Source organism: Phyllosticta citriasiana (assembly GCF_038021145.1).
Source record: "Phyllosticta citriasiana strain CBS 120426 chromosome Unknown IWZ02scaffold_7, whole genome shotgun sequence".
NCBI lineage: Eukaryota > Fungi > Ascomycota > Dothideomycetes > Botryosphaeriales > Phyllostictaceae > Phyllosticta > Phyllosticta citriasiana.
This window is the reverse complement of record NW_027117284.1, coordinates 1,348,393-1,365,233: the sequence shown is the minus strand read 5'-3', so window position 1 is coordinate 1,365,233 and position 16,841 is coordinate 1,348,393. Positions and strand designations below refer to the sequence as shown.

The following is a 16,841-nucleotide window of genomic DNA, read 5'->3' as shown; positions in this document are numbered from 1 at the left end:
TTTCTGCTCGCCGTTTCGTCGCTTCCAGGCGGTTCAACTAGACTTCGAGCTCGAGCTCGTGCGGCATCACCTCAACAGCTCGTCACAAATCTGGTACTTTGGGCTTTACCCCAACACATCTCTTGCTCTTCAAACAGGGGCGGTGTTGTGTGTGCCGCAAAGTCTTCACTTCTCAACCGAGACTGCCATCCGCTTCGACCCGATCCTAGACACATTTCCGACTCAAACCTCTTCGAGTCCCATAGCGGGGCATTCACTCCAGCAACGCCTTGAGCTTGTAAACGCTGTCGTGGATACACCTCGAGTGCGTTGAGAGAACCACCGATCGTTCGCTCAACTCGCTGTTTCTATTCCCAACGAAAAAGGCTCAGATCAAGACTCGATATTTGGCACAATGGCTGGCAGCCGTACACGCCGCATTGCAAAGGAGATTGCCGATATCAAGGCGGACGTTCACTCCGGAATCAGAGTGGAGCCCCATCGCGAAGAGGATCTCACACATCTGCGCGGTTTCTTCAAAGGACCGCCCGACACGCCGTACGAGGGAGGAGAGTTCTCTGTCGACATCAAGATACCAGTCGACTATCCATTCAGACCACCACTCATGAAGTTTGAAACCAGAATCTGGCATCCCAATGTCAGCTCACAGACTGTGAGTTGAGCTTGTTCTCCCGCAACTTTAGAGCTTTGCGCTCCAGCCTTGTGCCGCCTTATGTAGTGCTGACAACATCGTAGGGCGCCATCTGTCTCGACACCCTCTCACAGGCGTGGTCGCCCGTTCTCACCATCAAATCCGCCCTCATATCACTCCAATCTCTTCTCTCTACCCCCGAACCCAAGGACCCGCAAGACGCCGAAGTCGCTGGCCAGCTTTTGAAGCATCCCGCAGAGTTTGAACACAAGGCTAGGGAGTGGGCAGTCAAATATGCCGGAGCTCCCAAGAAGGATGTCGGCCAAGGCAGTGGCGGCGTGACAGAAGAAACTCTGCGCAAGAGGAAGGAGGAGAGAAAGGCGGAGCAGGAGAAGCAAAAGCTGGCCGCGTAAGTTGACCAGCCACCTCGACGTGATCGAATTACTAAGACGATAAAGATACCACGGCTACAACAAAGATCTCATCGACCGCTTTGTAGCCATGGGTTTTGACGTGGAGAGCGTTGTCGCTGCATTCGAGTACGTCGGCATCGATAAGATGGATGGCCAAGACTACGAACTCGAAGAGGCGTACATGGGCGACATCACTGCGAGGCTTTTCAACGAAGCCTGATTTACCGATTGATTACCGCGATTTATCTCGGCATACAGATGGTATTGACTTGGGCTCCCATGCATAAAGAGGTTCATACGGCGACGGAAAGGGTTATCGGTGTCTTATGGGTGACATTTGGTCAAATAGGTCTGGCGCACGGTCAAAGCATCCATCATTTGCACATTCTCGACAAATGCTTTTCTTGTTACCTAGCTTTAGCGTTGCTTGCTTGCGATACTGGCTCAAACCGTGGTTCTGCGGCCCAGTCGCTGATGGTTTCCAGTGACTTATATTGCCATCATCATTGCTCTGGTCTGATTCAGATGAAGGGAATTCTAGTGGACCGCAATTCAAGGCCTTCTTCGATTCGACTAGGGAATTAAGGTCCCTGATCTCGACGTAGGGGTAGCGAGCATTGTGACAGATGCGGTAAGGGTCTCGAACAAAGAAAACCGGCGCAACCAGAAGGACATTGATATCAACAGGTGTGCCTTTGTTAAGCCCACGAGATGATCGTACCCCTCGTAGACATTCGCATTCTGTGCAGTACTACCCGCGCAACATGGGATTCTCGACCTTGGACCAAGGGTTTTGGTCCACCGCTCGCTCTGCGCTGGTGTCATACAGCCGCCAGAATGACAAGTCGAGTTTGGCTCGACGTACTGATGTCGACTTAGTGTCGAGGATGATCAATCAATCAAATTCAGATGCTTTCGCTCACGGCAAAGCGGACAAGATAAAGCGCATGACCAGATGCGGAAGACTTTCGCAAGCAGGCATTCTGATGCTCGTCTTCTTTGACAGTATGAAAGAACGCTCGACTGTCATGCTCCACCATTGAAGTAAAGGCCATGTCGACAACGCGCAAAGCGTTTCGCGTCCTTTGGGTTTCTTCTTACCTCTACTGGATTTCAACCTACCGACCTGGACTTGGCTTTCTCGGACGCGGACTTCGTTCAATATCTACTGGTCTCCGAGGACACGGCGATAGACTATATCTGCGCGAAAGATGGCGTCGACCCAAGAGGATGAGTCTGGGGACCAGGACCAGAATGAGAATCAGGACCAGAATCAGAAACCTTGGCTTCGCATCGTACCGGTTCCCGCAGGCCATCTGGTGCTGAATCTTTCAGACCCACCGACCGCTGTGCGCGAAGTCCTCCAACCAGCAAGCAGGGAAAAACATGCTTGGAGGAGACTGGGACTTGAAATTCCACGACCCGCTGGCGCTATCGACGAAGACTCAGCAGACGCCTACGCCGAGGGCTACGAGCCACGGCGAGGGGCTCACGAAGACGATACGACCGAACATGTACGCGGACAAACTTATGCCCACGAGAATAATCTGCCGAGACTCCTCCGATTGATGGTTATGGCCAGAGATCACCCAGAATATCAAGAGGCAAGAGAGTCGAAAAAATCCACGAAGAAAAAACGCAAAGACGAGCCAGAGGATTTGACCGACGAAGAGGGAAACAAAGTGACGATGAGAGTACTGGTAAAGGGCGTTACCGAAGATGTTCAAATGAAGAAAAATTCCATCCTTCCGCGTCATATTTCAAGCCAGGTAGAAGGTTGGAGGATGTTTATGTGGATACAGTACGACCCAACCATCACTTACAGAGATATACATGCCCGGATCAGACCACAGTTCAGGTCGAGAAAGAAAGGCAAGGATGGCCAAGAAAGCGAATCGATCGACGAAAGTGGTAGTGTTTACACGTACTTGTCCAACAGAATCACCATGTGGATTAAGTCGGCCGCAGGAGGGCAATTTAAAAGGTATGAAAGGAAAACTAAGACAGGGAAGCCCACACAGAGCGACATGGAAATTGTAAAAGCCCATTTTGCGTCAGGTCCTGAGACGGTGGGCGGCGATGACGAAATGGTTGCGCACTTCGACAGCATGGCACGGAGAGGTGATCTCAACAAGATCTACTGGAATACTCCCTGGCGTATTTACAAACGTAAAGGCAAAGACGGAAAGGATGAAATCCTGGTCCAACAGGATAACGCAAGAGTGAAAGATGTCTATTTCAACCCTGATGTCTTCGAAAATGACCCTCGACAAAGAGAGCGGGTGTACATGGCTCTATGGAAATCCTACTTCGCAAAGAGCGAAAGACAGGATGATGAGGGTGAAAAAAAGGAAGATGAAAGGGAAAACCTGGGTGACTATCAGAGGAGGAATTTTGATTCAATTCTTGGAATGGTGGAGAGACTCGAAGTCGAACACAGAGCCATCCAGACAGAAGTATTGCTGCGAGAGGACGAAGATCACAATGGGTCATTGGACTTTGCTGGAAATTTTGCAATTGCCAACGCCCGCGAAGTCCTCATTTCCACTGTCGATCACATGCGCGATTATGGTGCACTAATGGGATTGACCGAGTGGTGGGAACTCGAAGGACTCATTGGAGGCACTGAGGGGTCCTCAGATAACTCCCAACAACCCAGCAATTCCGACGACACAACAAGCAATCATACAAACCCTACGGCTACCCAGGACATAGTAGCCATTGATCCAATAGAGCAGGCAGTGCAATTCAAGGAAACCATTGCCTCTTTATACGACGAACTTTCCGAAATCCTGCTTTCCTGGAATACCGGACAGAAGAGAGAATTGAGGATTAATCAGTCAATGAAGCGAGAAAATAAGGCAGGCACAACAAGGTCATGCCTGAAGACTCTACCAGCCAACAAGTCACGAGTCATTGGAGTGCTCGCGAGACACTTCCGTCGATGTGTCTTAGAAGTGTGGAGCCTCCAAGAGAAGTTTAAGAAAGAGGTCGATTCAGGATCTCACGACAGCGCGAAAACTTTGGACTATGCGAATAACGTGAGCCAACGAATCGTCGACCGACTTCTTTCAGCAATCAGAGAGCAGGCAGAATTTCTGGGAGTGTCCAGTGTCTACTATCTTGAACCGTTTGCGAATGGAATCACTGACACAGATAAGCACAACGAATTTTGGAAAATTTTTCAAACTCTCGGACAAATATTGAAGCATGAACTGGAAAAGCACCTTAAAGCAAACCAAATAGTCCCATTTTATAAGGACATCAAAACCCAAGCATACAGTGATCAACTGAGGGCAGAATCGCTGGAGGATTTCAGAAAGAAAAAGCACGATTTGGAAAAGAAGACAGGAAAGTCGGTGAAACCAAGTAGAAAGAACGACAAGGCGGCCGGCATCAGCAAAGAAAGACATACAAGAGCAGCTACAAGAAAGAGAAAGGCCACGGACGCAGCGACAAGGACAGGCACAGACTCAGGCACAGACTCAGACATGCCCTCTACCACAATTTCCTTCGGCGTCGGAACTTCGCCGAAAACTTCATATGAGGCTCTTTCCGTGGAAGAGTTACTCAATCCAGGTCGTCTAAGACAAGAGCTCGAAAGAATCCTCCGTGCCCACAAGCTCCCTCACGAAATACCGAAGGACATCATGAGCGCTTCCGACCTCATATTTAACGTTGTTCAAGCGTTTCCAGACGTTCTTGGCCACTACCGCATCAGTGTTCCTGTTTTGTACATCCTCCGCAACATCAAGGCCAAGAGCGGAGGAACTGGCAAAGACAAGCAGAGACTTGTCATAGCGGTCGATGGTGCGATGGAGAAAACCGGAATGACAAGAAAGTCTTACGTTGACGCCTCAGGGGATCAAAATGTCGCCAATGCAGTGGCCACTCAGTTACGAAATAATCAGGAGAGGTGGGCTACGATGATGCGAGCAAAGCTGGAATGGAAGGGGCCAAGAGTCGTCGGAGATTCCCCAACGGACGCGTACCCCCATGGTCTTTGGCTCAAGCAAGAGATTATCAACCCAGAGCTCGACAATGTCCTCAGGGCCCACGGTATGACTGAAAAAATCCCAGAGGATAAAACACTTTTCCATGAACGCCTTCACCACGTTCTCACAGAGCTCGACTTTCATGACGTACTGGGCCACAATCGCATCGCTATGCCCATCATCAACCATTTGAAAGAAGCCATCGAGATCGCCAATGACGACGAAATCGAGGACGAAGATCCGACTTACGTTGCCGCCCAGTCAATCGCCCGTGATGTTTACCAGGCGTTGAGGGATGTCGGATATCTAGACAAGGCTTTGAACACCGGAACTCCTGGTGCCTTCTTCAACGATGTGGCCGACCAATTGGATAAGATTAGTCAACGGTGGATTCAAAAAGTGCGAGAACAGTTGAGGTCGCGCAACGGAATAGAAGAAGTCCCGACAGGGAACGACATGGAAGAGGACGTACGCCAGTCTGAAGAGCGTACGACGGACACTGGAACATCGCAAACTCTCGGCAACTCTCCCACCACCGGCGGATACAGCAATCTCCACCTAGAAGATGGCACGCTCGACCGAGCCAAGCTCAACCATGAGCTGAACAGAGTCCTCGACAGCCATGAATACAGGAACCCCAACTTTCCAGAAGACGAAGGCTTCGAGACCCGCATTCAACGCGTACTGCACGCGGGATTCGTCGATGTATTGGGCCACTATCGCATACTTGCGCCGATTGTGCACATCCTGCGCACCACGGAAGAAGACGCTGTCGTCCACCAACTCGCCTTCGCTGTTCAAGACGCTGTGAGAAACGCCGGATACATGGTGGGCAGTCTGGAGAATCAAGAGCCCGAAGATCCCGATTCCAAGTTCTACCACGCTTTGGCGGACAAGTTGGAGGAGGTGCAGGTCCTTTGGACGTCGCAGGTGCGGTTCACGTTGAGAAACAATGAGGAATACGCCAAGGCACACCCAAAAGATCCGCGACCAAAAGAACGCCGGAAGCTGTTCGGCTAGTAGCCGGTTTCTGAGCGAGACTCCTTCAGGGGGATCCAATGGACTGGCGCACGGTGGAAGGGAGACGGAAGTTTTCAGGGGCAAACATGCGAGGCGTTTGAGCCATCATTTTTGAGTTTGTGTGTTCTTTGTGCTTTCAGTGAGTCATTTGTCTTGGGTTTGTAGCTGCAGATTGGTCTGGCGTAGCAGTAATTGTTTTGGCAATGTTAATGGACGGGCAGAAACACATGGCGGGTTGGCATGCAAATAGCAATCGAATGCTAACCCCTGAATCGACACAGACCCCCTGAAATGCGCTTCCCTTGCAACTCTAAGACGCTTGCAATCCGCAGAATTCACAAAAAGAAAATCTCCAAACTAGACCAATACTAGAGACAGTAGCTTCGTGACTCAGAATCTCACTAACCAGGCCACCGCTGATCAAAAGCTTCCACCAAGCAACCAATACTCTCCCTTCCACAACCCCCATATCCGCAGCAGAAAAGACATTAGATCTCACTTTGCTATACTGTAATATACTGCACACTGGGAGTGGAAAAAAATTTATTGTGTTGTGCAATGGCATGTCCGTGGTATCTAACCCAGCCCAACCTATACTATCCTATCCTGTCATTCCTATCCTGTCTCTTATCCGTCTGCTCCTCTTGCTGTGTCTGTATCGCCTGTAGGCACTTTCCTCGCTGTACTGCACGTATGCATTATAATATGCACGCACTGGGAAATGTTATCGAAGAATGCACCACAGACGCCACAAGCACCACGAACACCACAAGTACCACAAACACCACAGGCACCACAAACACCACCGCCACCGCTCCTCTTCCAACCGCATGTCTACCATCTACCGTCTACCAGGCGCCATATCAACTCTTCTTGCTCTTTGTACCCACAAACTCACATACTCAACCCTCTCTCACTTCTCCCTCCACACCTCGCCCCCGACATCACCAAGCCACCTCTCAGCGCCATCAGCCGGCAGCACATCCCAGGCAGCCTTCTCACCGAGCCAAATATGATGGCGGACGGTGATGTTAACCCTCACCTTGGCCGCCTCCTCCAGCGCCCCACCAATCGCAGATTCAGGCTCCGCAGCCTCGGCAATGGCGCCCGCCGCAACCCACAACCGCTGACCTTTGCTTCCTGCGTCAGCGTCAGCGTCCGCCGACTGCGCCGTCTCGCTCTCCTTTTCTTTGCCATTGGCTTTTGCCTTTGCTTTTGCTTTTGCTTTGGCCTTCGCGTTCGCGCGCCCGGCGGGCATCTCACCCGCCTCGTCCTCGTCCTCGTCTTCGAACCACCAGAGGTAGACACCGGCGCCACAGACGGCGCAAAAGGCGCGCTCGGCGTGTTCGTCGAACGTGCGCGGCCGCAGCGCCGGGGGCCCGTTGTGAGGCGTCGCCGGGTAGCTCTTGTTGAGGGATGAGAGCCAGTGGAACGACGACATGTGCACAGGGACGTAGGTTTGCGAGGTGCTGGCGCTGATGCGCCTGCACGTGCGGCAGTGGCATGTGAGCGCTGACAGGGGCACCGTGGGTGCCGCTGGCGAGGTCATGGAGATGGACGAGGTCGAGGGCGTAGGCATGGCGACGGGCGCGGCCAACACGTTGAGTTGGAAGCGCAGTGCGCCGCAGTGGCAGGAGCCGGGCAGCGTGAGCGGGGACGAGGGGGTCGGCGTCGGCGTGAGTGGGGCCTCCTCTCCCTCCTCCTCCTCCTCGTCCTCCTCGTCATCGTCGACGACGTCTTGGTCTGGGGTTCCAGTTCCGATTGCGGGAGTGAATGCGGGTGCGGCGGCTTTGGCTTTGTCCTTGGTTGATGGCGCCGGCCGCGTTGGGAGGCAAGCCTGGTTCGAGGCGCGCGCCACGGCGACGTACACACCGTCCACATCGATAGCTCGCCCGTGGCCCAGCGGGTCTTTGACAGCTATCTTGGCCCATTCGCCGCGGTAGAGGCGCTGCGCCTCGGCGTACAGTGCCTCGTCTTCAAAGAGCCGACTGACTTCGGGTATGCTCGATACCGCCTTTGCGAACCACTCGTCAGCGTCTTCGAGCGCGTAGGCCTTCTCGTGATGGCCCACGCACTCGACAAAGGTATATGAAGTCACTTCGAGACCCGCTTTGGTCAGGAGCGTGCGCAAAGAGTTTTCTTCCGACGCCCACATGCGGTTGTAGGGAAAGTGGAGTTTCATGTGCCGGGCAACCAGCTCAATCAGCGACATGTGCAACCAATTTTGCGGGTGTGGAACGTCGGTCACTAGGTAACCGCCCGGTTTCAAATACGGTAGCCATGAGGCAATGGCTTCGGCAGGGTCATGGAGAAGGACGAGCGCAGACGCAATTGTAATGGCGGAAAATGTGCCCTTTTGCTCAACCAAGGACGGTATCTCGTCGAGCCGCGTAATGTCGTGCTCGTGAAAGGTAATGTTTGTGCCGACATGCGAGGAGAGCTTCTTTTGTGCTACTTGGAGCATGGCACTGCTAATGTCGACGCCGACAACGGCTCCAGTGGGCCCGACCTTGTCGGCGGCCAGGAATGAGATGAGGCCCGTCCCGCAAGCCAGGTCGAGGACTTTGTCGCCCGGTTGTAGCGGCACGTGCTCGACAAAGTTTTGGGCAAACGAGGGGTGATGCGAGTCGTCGTAGTTTGAGGCGCGGCGATCATACATGTGTTTGGAGTCCATGGTGGCGGATAAGTTATTCGAGGATGACAAATTTGGTCGTGTTCATCTGCGCAGCGAGGTTTGAACGGGTTCGCAGGGATTGAGAGGAGAGGGACACAAGGGATGGCGTCGAGGGCGACAATGGAAGAAGGTGATGGCGAGGAAGGAACGGTCGATGGATGGATGGTAATGTTGCGATAACGTGGAAGTGGGCGGGGCAGGATGCGGATAGGCAGTCAGCGCTACTGCATGACCCCGCGCTAGCGGACGAGTGTTTGAGAAGTGCATGGATCGAGGTGGGAGAGCCTCTTTTGGTCGCATGCTACCTGGAATCGTCTTGAGATCCAGCTTGGTCGACCAGGGCGCCTAGGAGTTGGAAGAGCGGTGCAGGAGAAAAGGAGGCGCATGAGGTCAATGGTAGAGAACCAGTGCGATGGATTGGTTCCTTTGGCATGAGAGGATAAGAGCGATATGGGTTGCAGAGAGTTGGTTGATGGCACGCCGTCTCTGAGCGATTGTCAGCGTGTCATGAAGAGGAATGGAAATGGGGGAACAGGAGGGCAGAGTAGTCGCTTATGCACAAAAAGCAAAGAGATGCAGCTGCAGGAACAGAAGGCCTCCGGAGGATATCACAGCACAATGCTATGTAGGTGGCGGCGGATGGGCGGCAGCAAGCGAAGGTGGTGAGTGAGGTGAGGATAGCCGTCAGAGCATGTGTATGTAACCAGGGATGGCGTCGCGTGGCGGCAGCGAACCCCTGGCCATCCAGAGCTATAACGGGAGTATTGTCGAGCGGTACGCGCATTGCCCAGGGATGTTGATTTATTGGAATGAGAAACTCTGAAAAGAAGGATTCGAATCCGATTCGCGACAAAAATCGAAGTCAACCGAGGGGATTGGAGAGAAATGTCGATCAAAAAAAGTCTTTGCCGGGTTGTTGGGGCAGATCAACCCCAGGGCCGGCCACGAGCGACAGCAGGACAGCTGACGGGTCGCGTGTCAGTCAGTCACAGGATGACAGTACCTAAGGTAGGTAGCCCAGGAACCACCTCAGCCAACACGGGCGCCTGGCTAACAGTTTCACTTGGCGAGTCGCTCGCAGCAGTATGAGCGACAAGGAATAACAACAACAACAATAACAACAACAGTTCTACTCTCTTGCAAGCGACAGGCGTCAAGTCTGTCAAGCCAGTGCAGTACAGTGCAGTGCAGCCAGCGCGAGACCCTGCCCACCTCACCCATGACAAGCCCAGCCACATGGATTCCTCGCCCGCCCCGCCCCGCCCCGCCTCTCACCGCACCAACGTCGTCTGCACCTCTGCCACCCATTTTATTTTCTCTACTGTATACAAATATCCGTCATGGACGCCCAGCCAGGATGTCTGTCCCTGTTCCTGGCCTGCCTGCTCTCCACTACCAGCTCCTGTTGCGTGCACATTTGCCGGCGGTGCCGAATTCCATTGTGTCGTCGAGGCTATTCTTGACCATTATTTCTGTCTGCACGGCTGGAGCTCGACCATTCCTTAAACCTACCAGAAACGCCGACTGCCGCCAAACCCAATTGCTCCAGCCGCAATAACAAATCCCCAAGTCCCGGTCATGGCCGCCTCGTCCGCGGCATCCATGCTCCCCTCCACTCGCCTCATGCCCACCGCATCTTCGCAGGCCACCAGATGCTCCCTGCGACACACCAGCACCAATCGAGACCGCCCCGACTCCCCTACCGCTACCTCTCCCCTCCAGACTCCGTCAACAAGACAACACGACGAAAATTTGGACCATGCTCTGCAGCTGCCACGTCCTGTTGCCCAGTTGACGCCCAGATCCTCGCCCTTGTATCCTCCAGTCCTCGACCACGACTTCCTCCTCCCCTGCGAAAAGCCTCCCTCGAAATCTCTCCTCGACTCGTGTAGACCGCTAGTTCATCGCGCGACCGCCTGCGCCGCCCACCTCTCCTCCTCGCCTCCCAAGTCTCTGGCTTCATTCATTCCCTCGCGCCGGGTCCCAGAACAAAGCCTCGACCTCGCTGCCGCCTCGCCCTCGGGCCGCACTGCAAAGAGCTCCCTCTTTGCCGACTGGTTCAACGGCTCCTCGGTGTCCTTCCAAATCGGCTTCGCCTCCAGCTCTGACGAAGATTCAGAGTCAGACATTGGCAGCGACTCGGACCTCGACTCAGACGACCTCGACACCACCATCATGGACAGCGGCAGTTCCTACACTCGTGCTCCGGCCAAGGCCCGCACGAGCATGGCCTCGAACCGCCAGAGCACCATTTCAGTCAATTCCACACACTCTGCTGCAAGCAAGCAAAACTTCTTTTCGTCCCTCTTTTCCCGCGGCCCCGCGACGCAAAAGGTGGATCCAAATCAATCTCAAGATCTCTTGTCCGTCATGAACATTGACGAAGCCCTCTTTCCCAATGGACAACTGGACCCGAACGACCCCGCCTCCTATTCCACGCTGCTTACTTCGAGCAAGGCGCTGCTGGAGCAGTTCCAGGCTTCCTACAAGGCGTTACACTTTGCCATGCAAGACACCCGTCTGGAAGAGGACGCCATGATGGAGGAAAAGAAGGAGGCGGAGGCACGGGCCAAGCACCTGCAGATCCAGCTCGACACCTTCAAGTTTGATTTGGAGAAGCGCGACAAGGAGATTCACAGCCTGCGCGAGCAGCTCGAGGCTGAGCGGCAGATGCAGCGGCAGGACGAGGCGCGCGCAAGCCGCAGCACGTCCAACTGCAAATGCGAGAAGCGCCAGAGCGCAGCCAGCAATCTCACAGGAGCCGAGTCGGTCATCTCGGACCGCGACTCGGGGTTCGAGTCTGAGAGCGAAACCATTGCTGTCGACGATGGCGCCTTTAGCCGTCCGGCGTCGATGGTCTCTGACGCGGATGAAATCGACCTGTGCCCCACGCCGACGGCGACGGCCGGCCCGACGTCCGCGCCCCCTGCTGCCGCCCCTCGCCCGGGCCACATGAAGCGCAAGAGCACCTTTGACAAGAACCTGGTGCAAAAGCGCCAGTCCAAGCAGGGTGCCCCGTCGCCCTCCATGCGCGCCAACCAGCCCATCGTGCTGAGCGGCGGCAAGATTCGCGTCAACGACGCCGCCTCGGGTCAGCAGCAGATCGACCTGTGGCGTGAGAACCACGTCCTGCGCGAGCGCGTGACGGAGCTCGAAAAGGTGGTTGACGAGACGCTCGGCATCGTCGGCGGGCTCGAGGCGGCGTATGCGTGTTGAACAAACGGGGACGATAAACCAGAAAAGTCGTCATTCTGGCTGACAACCCTGCCTCCGGCAGAAACGCGGCCAGAGGATGACGCCGAGATGGACTTTCTCGAAGACGGAGAAGACGCGCCCGAGGAGTATTGGCGCTTGGTTGACAAGATTGACGGCGACGGCGCCATGGGAGGACAACGTGCTAAAGATACCAAGACCGCCGCGACGAAAAGCGCGGTCAGATGCCAAATTGTCGGACTTCATTCTGTACGGGTTCCAAAGAGCAGGGGGAGGGGCACCAAGGAGGGCGTTCGCTGTACGTTGATGGAGCGGATTGAGGAGTAGAGGCGACGTCTATACGCACTACCTCAACATCACCCACTCACTAGACGGACAGAACGCAAGGAAGAGAGGAGGAAGATGCCTCGCTTTCGTTGGCTAGCATTCGCGCACGCTTTTCTCTCTTGGCTACGATTGATGGCGTGTGGTAGGGGGGAATGCAGCTCGTTGCTTGCTCTTTGGATCAATCACACCCGCCCTTTTCCCCTGGATTTTTCTGTTTTCTTTCTCTTACATGTCAATTTGTCCTACTACTGCATCACTCTACTGCTACTCTACTACCCCTTGACGACACCACTACACAAACCCATCACATAAACCACCCAACAACACTACCACCACCCGCCACAAACAAATCACAAACTACAAATTTCACCTTCTTCTCCAACAAGCCCTTGGACTTTCTTCTCTTGTTCTTTGTTCCTTCTTCGACGCCTCAATCACGCACAAGACAATTTTGTCGTTTTTGGCTAGCGTCGCTTTTCCCCTCTTTCTTGCTCAACATCCAATGCGTCAATGGTGTACAACCGAGGCTTCACCGAATGCCTATTGTCTGCTGCCCTTCGCGATTTCTCCGAGCAAAGAAAAAGAGACAAAGGACCCACGGATGCGGGCATGCTCTCATCATTCAAGAAGAAAGCCGAGATTGAGTGTGCGTGCGTTGCTGGGTCGAGCTTGGAGAGGAAGCGGTGGATCGTACTTCCTGTCAAGTCGCTGTTTCCGTCTGTCCGTCTGTTCGTCTGTCCCCGCTTTCTCGTACTGTACACGCAACAAGGAGAAGGAGAACGTAGTGTTTGTCTGCCCGCCTGCCCGTCTGGAGGAGCGTGCAGAGAACCGGCTTCTCTGATCTCTCTCGTCTGCACCAGTTTGACTGGATGGTTACGTACCTTGGGCGGCCGATTGTTTACCCTCTGTACGACACGAGATGGGAAAACGCGCAAGGGATAGTCGCAGCGAGTACCTCGGGCGTCTGACCACCACTGCTTCTTGTCGCTACTTCCTTTTTCTCCCTCTCCTTTTCTTCTTCTTCTTCTTCTTCTTCTTCTTCTTCTTCTTCTTCTTCACTCTCCTTCACCCCTCTCCAATCCCTCCCTCCTCTCTTCGTTTCTTTCGCCTGTGCATCATCTTATAGAATCTTACTTATCTCTTTCACCACCACCACCACCACCTTCACCCCTTAACCTCCCACCCACCCACCCTTCATCGCGTTATCACAACGCCTTTTACGAGAGAGACAACTTTACGCATGTATATAGAAAGAGAGACCCCCTTGTCTGAATGACTTGACTTGGGTTGGGTTGTGTATTGTACATAGACACTTCAACTACTTCTTCCATTTTCTTTCTGGCACCGTTTCTTTTCCTACATTCGTGTCACTCACTCATCAAGAGCTAGAAATCAGTGTTTAGGGTTGGACGGACACAGCAGAAGAACATCTGCCAGACGACAAACGACAAACGACAAACGACAAACGACAAACGCCAAACGAAGCAAAGCCGCATTAGGTACGTACGTGCGTCGCGTATGATTCTGGTATCAGATTAGTCACACACTGACACCTTCCTCTGACTCCGCTATACACACCCACCCACAGAAGCGACTTGGATACCCAGCAATCTCACCCATCTCCACCCCATCCTCCCTCTCCCCTTCTCATTCCCCCTACCAACTAAACGTCTCAACCCTACACTCCACCTCCTTCACCTCGCCTCTCCACACGCTCCTCTGCTCGCCCGCACACGCATTCGCCACCTTATCATTCAATCCACTCGGGCCGCACGAAAAGACAAAAAATCTCTTTCCCATACCGTGGCCCATCGACGCCGTCGCAGCCTTGACATCGTCGCGCGGTTCGGGGCGGCCGGCAAACACGTCGCCGACGTCTTTCATGCGCTCGTGTAAGGGATCGGAGATGGCGTCGACGCGCATTTCCTTGTCATCGTTTTCTTTCTCTTTCTCCTTTGAGGCGTGCTGCGCGCCACTGCCGCCGAAAAAGTCCGCGTCGCCCGTGACGTGCAGACGCACCTTCACAGTTACGGGACCGGCAGCGTGCACAGCCTGCTGCAGTTCCTTGGCCACCCAGTCGAAGCTGAGCGGGCCGCGGAAGACCCAGACGAGGGTGACGTTGCATAGACGTACTCGATGCGTCAGTGCTGCCGTGTGCAGGAGCCAGGGCAGACAGGCCGAGACGCCGCTGCCGCCGGCGACGAGCAGGAGCGCGTCGAAGCGGTGCTCGAGGCGCGGGTAGGGTAGGCCGCCGTAGGGCCCGTCGACGCAGACGGTCGTGTTGAGCATGGCGGGCGAGCCGCCGGTCATTTCGCAGCGGGCGGCGAGGCGGCGTGTGAAGCCGTCGCGCACTTTGACGAGGAAGACGAGGGGATTGTCGTTGGCGGGTTGCGCCTTTTCGGCGTCGTGTTGTTGTTGTTGTTGTTGTTCTTGATGAGGAGTGGAGGAAGAGAGAGAGGAGGTAGGCGCCGACGCAATGGTGAAAGGATGGTGGTCCAAGGGGGCGAAGTGATGAAAGCGCAGGAAGCAGTGCTGCGCGGGCTTGAAATTGAAACCCGGCGGCCGCTGCACTTCGATGCGCACCAGGTGAGCTGGGAGCAGCTTCACGGTTGCGGGCGCGCCCTCGAACCACTGTCCTCGGATGTTGCAGGTGCTGCGCATGCTCCAGAACAGCCGGACGCACCACGATGCCAGCCACACGGCTATCGTGGCCCACAGGTAGGTCCACGAGTCGCGCTCTTGGCCCGAGTGCCAGAACAGCATGCCTACGAAGGCGATGGACATGAGGATGTGTCCGATGTAGAAGGCTTCGTAGAAGCGTTCGCGGACTTGGCGGATGGAGAGGATGCAGAGGCCGAAGAGCATGCCGAAGGGCGGCGTGCCCGAGTACTGCCATGTATTATCAGACGCCCATGCTCTCTCCAAAACGCCGTTCTTTCAGAAAGTCTTTGCTTACCTCGGAAACGCCCATGGCGTCTCTATAAAACTCGAGCTTGACACGCTGGTACCCGCCGTTGCCACCAACATCTCGGTAACTAGCTACGAGGAAGGGAAAAGCATGCACGCAGCTAACGACAAACAACATCCAGCCAACCCACTGATGGACGACATTCAAGCGCTCGTGGCTGATGCCCGTGAGCAGCGTGACGAAGTTTGCCTTGCCGGCAAGCGCAACCGTGATGGGCAGCATCCCGAACGCAACGAGGCCGCACCGGATGGCTAGCGGCGGCGACCCAAAGCCGTAGTGCAGACGGTAGTACGGCTTCTCGGCGAAGACGATGACCAGCAGGAAGACGATGGTGGCGGCTAGGACGACAAACATGCCGGCGTCGGGCAGCGTGATGCACGAGTACCGGTCGTGCTGTGACAGGCATCGGTAGGAGCAGAAGCGGCCCGCGGCCCTGGCCTTGTCCACGACTCCGACCTTGGTGGTGGTGGTGGTGGTGGTGGTTCCGCTCGAAGTAGCAGACGACGACGACGCGGTGCCGGACGTCCGCCGCGAAGAAAGCCTGTCCATAATGGTGTTATACGCGTGCCATGCCGTCAGCAGGCCGAGAAGCGTGATCCAGTACCATACGGTCCAGTGACCATATCTGAATTGGCTCGCCCACGGCACGGCGGCTTGCGATTCGTTTGTGGCGGCGTAAAATGCCTGGCAGCACTCCAGCGCCTTGATGCAGCGCACGTCGTCAACGGGCAAAAGCCACACGCTGGGGTCGCAGCCCATGTCCATATCCATGTTTGCGTCTTGGCTTGTTTCTTCCTCCTTCTCTTGAGCAGCAGCAGTTGCTTTTTCCAGGGGCTCGCTGCGTCCGTCGTAGCGGGGAACAAGCAGAGGGGAAATACCTTAAGGCTCGTCTTGCTGCGCTGCTGTTTTCGACTCCTTTTGGTCACGCAACCCTCAATGCGAAGAGCATCCCGTCCTCTACTTGTACGCACACCTGCTCTCTCGATGGAGCAGCCCAGGCCACGAAGCAAAAAAAGGGGCGGGACGCAACAGCGCAAACCTTCTCGATTCACCTCATGCATGACGGCAGCGGCGGCGACGGCGGCGGCGGGCAACAACAGCAACGGCGGACAAATTGATCCCGACATCCTTTCTGGAATGTGTCCAGTCAAGGCTTGGACTTGCCCTCCGGACCATGGACCGCAGGGAGAGCGAAAATGCCCGATTCGGAAAGTGGGATCAGATACGAGAGACGGCCGAAAATAATGGCGCAAACTTGCTCAATGGCAGAGACACTCTGCATGCGGACTGACTGGTGCGCAATGGGCGGGCGAATCCCCAAGCGAAGAGGTTCTGGATTAGACTCCGGCAGAGCTGAAGAATTAGCGGGGTCGGTCGTGGTTGAGTCGAGAGGGCCGATGGCTTGTCGCTTATCGCACCAGATGGAGTGTGGGCTGCTGGAGTTGAGTTGGAATTAACTAACGGGGTGAGTATCGTGATGGTAAGTATTCGATGTTTGCTGTTTGCGAAAGGCTCGTTGGTTCTTGATCTCGATCATTACTGACCGACTTTTTGCCCCTGTTCCTACCTATTTGTTTGCTTGTTAGTGAGACCATTTTCT

The 16,841-nt window shown here is 54.8% G+C and overlaps 5 protein-coding genes across 5 annotated transcripts; 3 read left to right on the top strand and 2 right to left on the bottom strand.

The window, feature by feature from the left end:
- The first annotated feature begins 218 nt into the window (after window positions 1-218).
- IWZ02DRAFT_280125 (ubiquitin-conjugating enzyme/RWD-like protein) lies at window positions 219-1,580 on the top strand. The gene is made up of 4 exons (XM_066763628.1): window positions 219-652; window positions 736-1,040; window positions 1,090-1,305; window positions 1,394-1,580. The coding sequence occupies exons 1-3, from the start codon at window positions 395-397 to the stop codon at window positions 1,262-1,264; spliced, it is 738 nt and encodes a 245-aa protein (XP_066622492.1). The 5' UTR covers window positions 219-394; the 3' UTR covers window positions 1,265-1,305; window positions 1,394-1,580.
- Window positions 1,581-2,171: 591 nt separating this feature from the next.
- On the top strand, window positions 2,172-6,341 carry IWZ02DRAFT_520057 (uncharacterized protein). Its single transcript, XM_066770756.1, has one exon. The coding sequence runs from the start codon at window positions 2,256-2,258 to the stop codon at window positions 6,057-6,059; it is 3,804 nt and encodes a 1,267-aa protein (XP_066622491.1). The 5' UTR covers window positions 2,172-2,255; the 3' UTR covers window positions 6,060-6,341.
- Window positions 6,342-6,972: 631 nt separating this feature from the next.
- On the bottom strand, window positions 6,973-8,718 carry IWZ02DRAFT_377971 (S-adenosyl-L-methionine-dependent methyltransferase; the record flags this gene model as incomplete). Its single annotated transcript, XM_066764973.1, has 3 exons — window positions 6,973-7,195; window positions 7,355-7,773; window positions 7,918-8,718. 3 exons carry the CDS (start codon window positions 8,716-8,718, stop codon window positions 6,973-6,975), a joined length of 1,443 nt encoding a protein of 480 aa, XP_066622490.1.
- A 1,638-nt stretch (window positions 8,719-10,356) lies between these two features.
- Window positions 10,357-11,949, top strand: IWZ02DRAFT_378870 (uncharacterized protein; the record flags this gene model as incomplete). The annotated part of the gene is made up of 1 exon (XM_066765013.1): window positions 10,357-11,949. One exon carries the CDS (start codon window positions 10,357-10,359, stop codon window positions 11,947-11,949), a length of 1,593 nt encoding a protein of 530 aa, XP_066622489.1.
- A 1,518-nt stretch (window positions 11,950-13,467) lies between these two features.
- On the bottom strand, window positions 13,468-15,722 carry IWZ02DRAFT_452898 (ferric reductase like transmembrane component-domain-containing protein). Its single transcript, XM_066767627.1, has 2 exons — window positions 15,230-15,722; window positions 13,468-15,162 (listed from the first exon to the last, which is right to left on the bottom strand). The coding sequence occupies exons 1-2, from the start codon at window positions 15,593-15,595 to the stop codon at window positions 13,930-13,932; spliced, it is 1,599 nt and encodes a 532-aa protein (XP_066622488.1). The 5' UTR covers window positions 15,596-15,722; the 3' UTR covers window positions 13,468-13,929.
- Between the last annotated feature and the right edge of the window lie 1,119 nt (window positions 15,723-16,841).

Bases quoted from the DNA above. Each gene is read 5' to 3' on its own strand.
- IWZ02DRAFT_280125 (XM_066763628.1), top strand. From the start codon at position 395: ATGGCTGGCAGCCGTACACGCCGCATTGCAAAGGAGATTGCCGATATC. The intron at 653-735 runs GTGAGTTGAGCT...ACAACATCGTAG, and splicing joins CCAATGTCAGCTCACAGACT to GGCGCCATCTGTCTCGACAC. The intron at 1,041-1,089 runs GTAAGTTGACCA...AAGACGATAAAG, and splicing joins GAGAAGCAAAAGCTGGCCGC to ATACCACGGCTACAACAAAG.
- IWZ02DRAFT_520057 (XM_066770756.1), top strand. From the start codon at position 2,256: ATGGCGTCGACCCAAGAGGATGAGTCTGGGGACCAGGACCAGAATGAG.
- IWZ02DRAFT_452898 (XM_066767627.1), bottom strand. From the start codon at position 15,595: ATGTTTGTCGTCCTAGCCGCCACCATCGTCTTCCTGCTGGTCATCGTC. The intron at 15,163-15,229 runs GTAAGCAAAGAC...AATACATGGCAG, and splicing joins ACGCCATGGGCGTTTCCGAG to TACTCGGGCACGCCGCCCTT.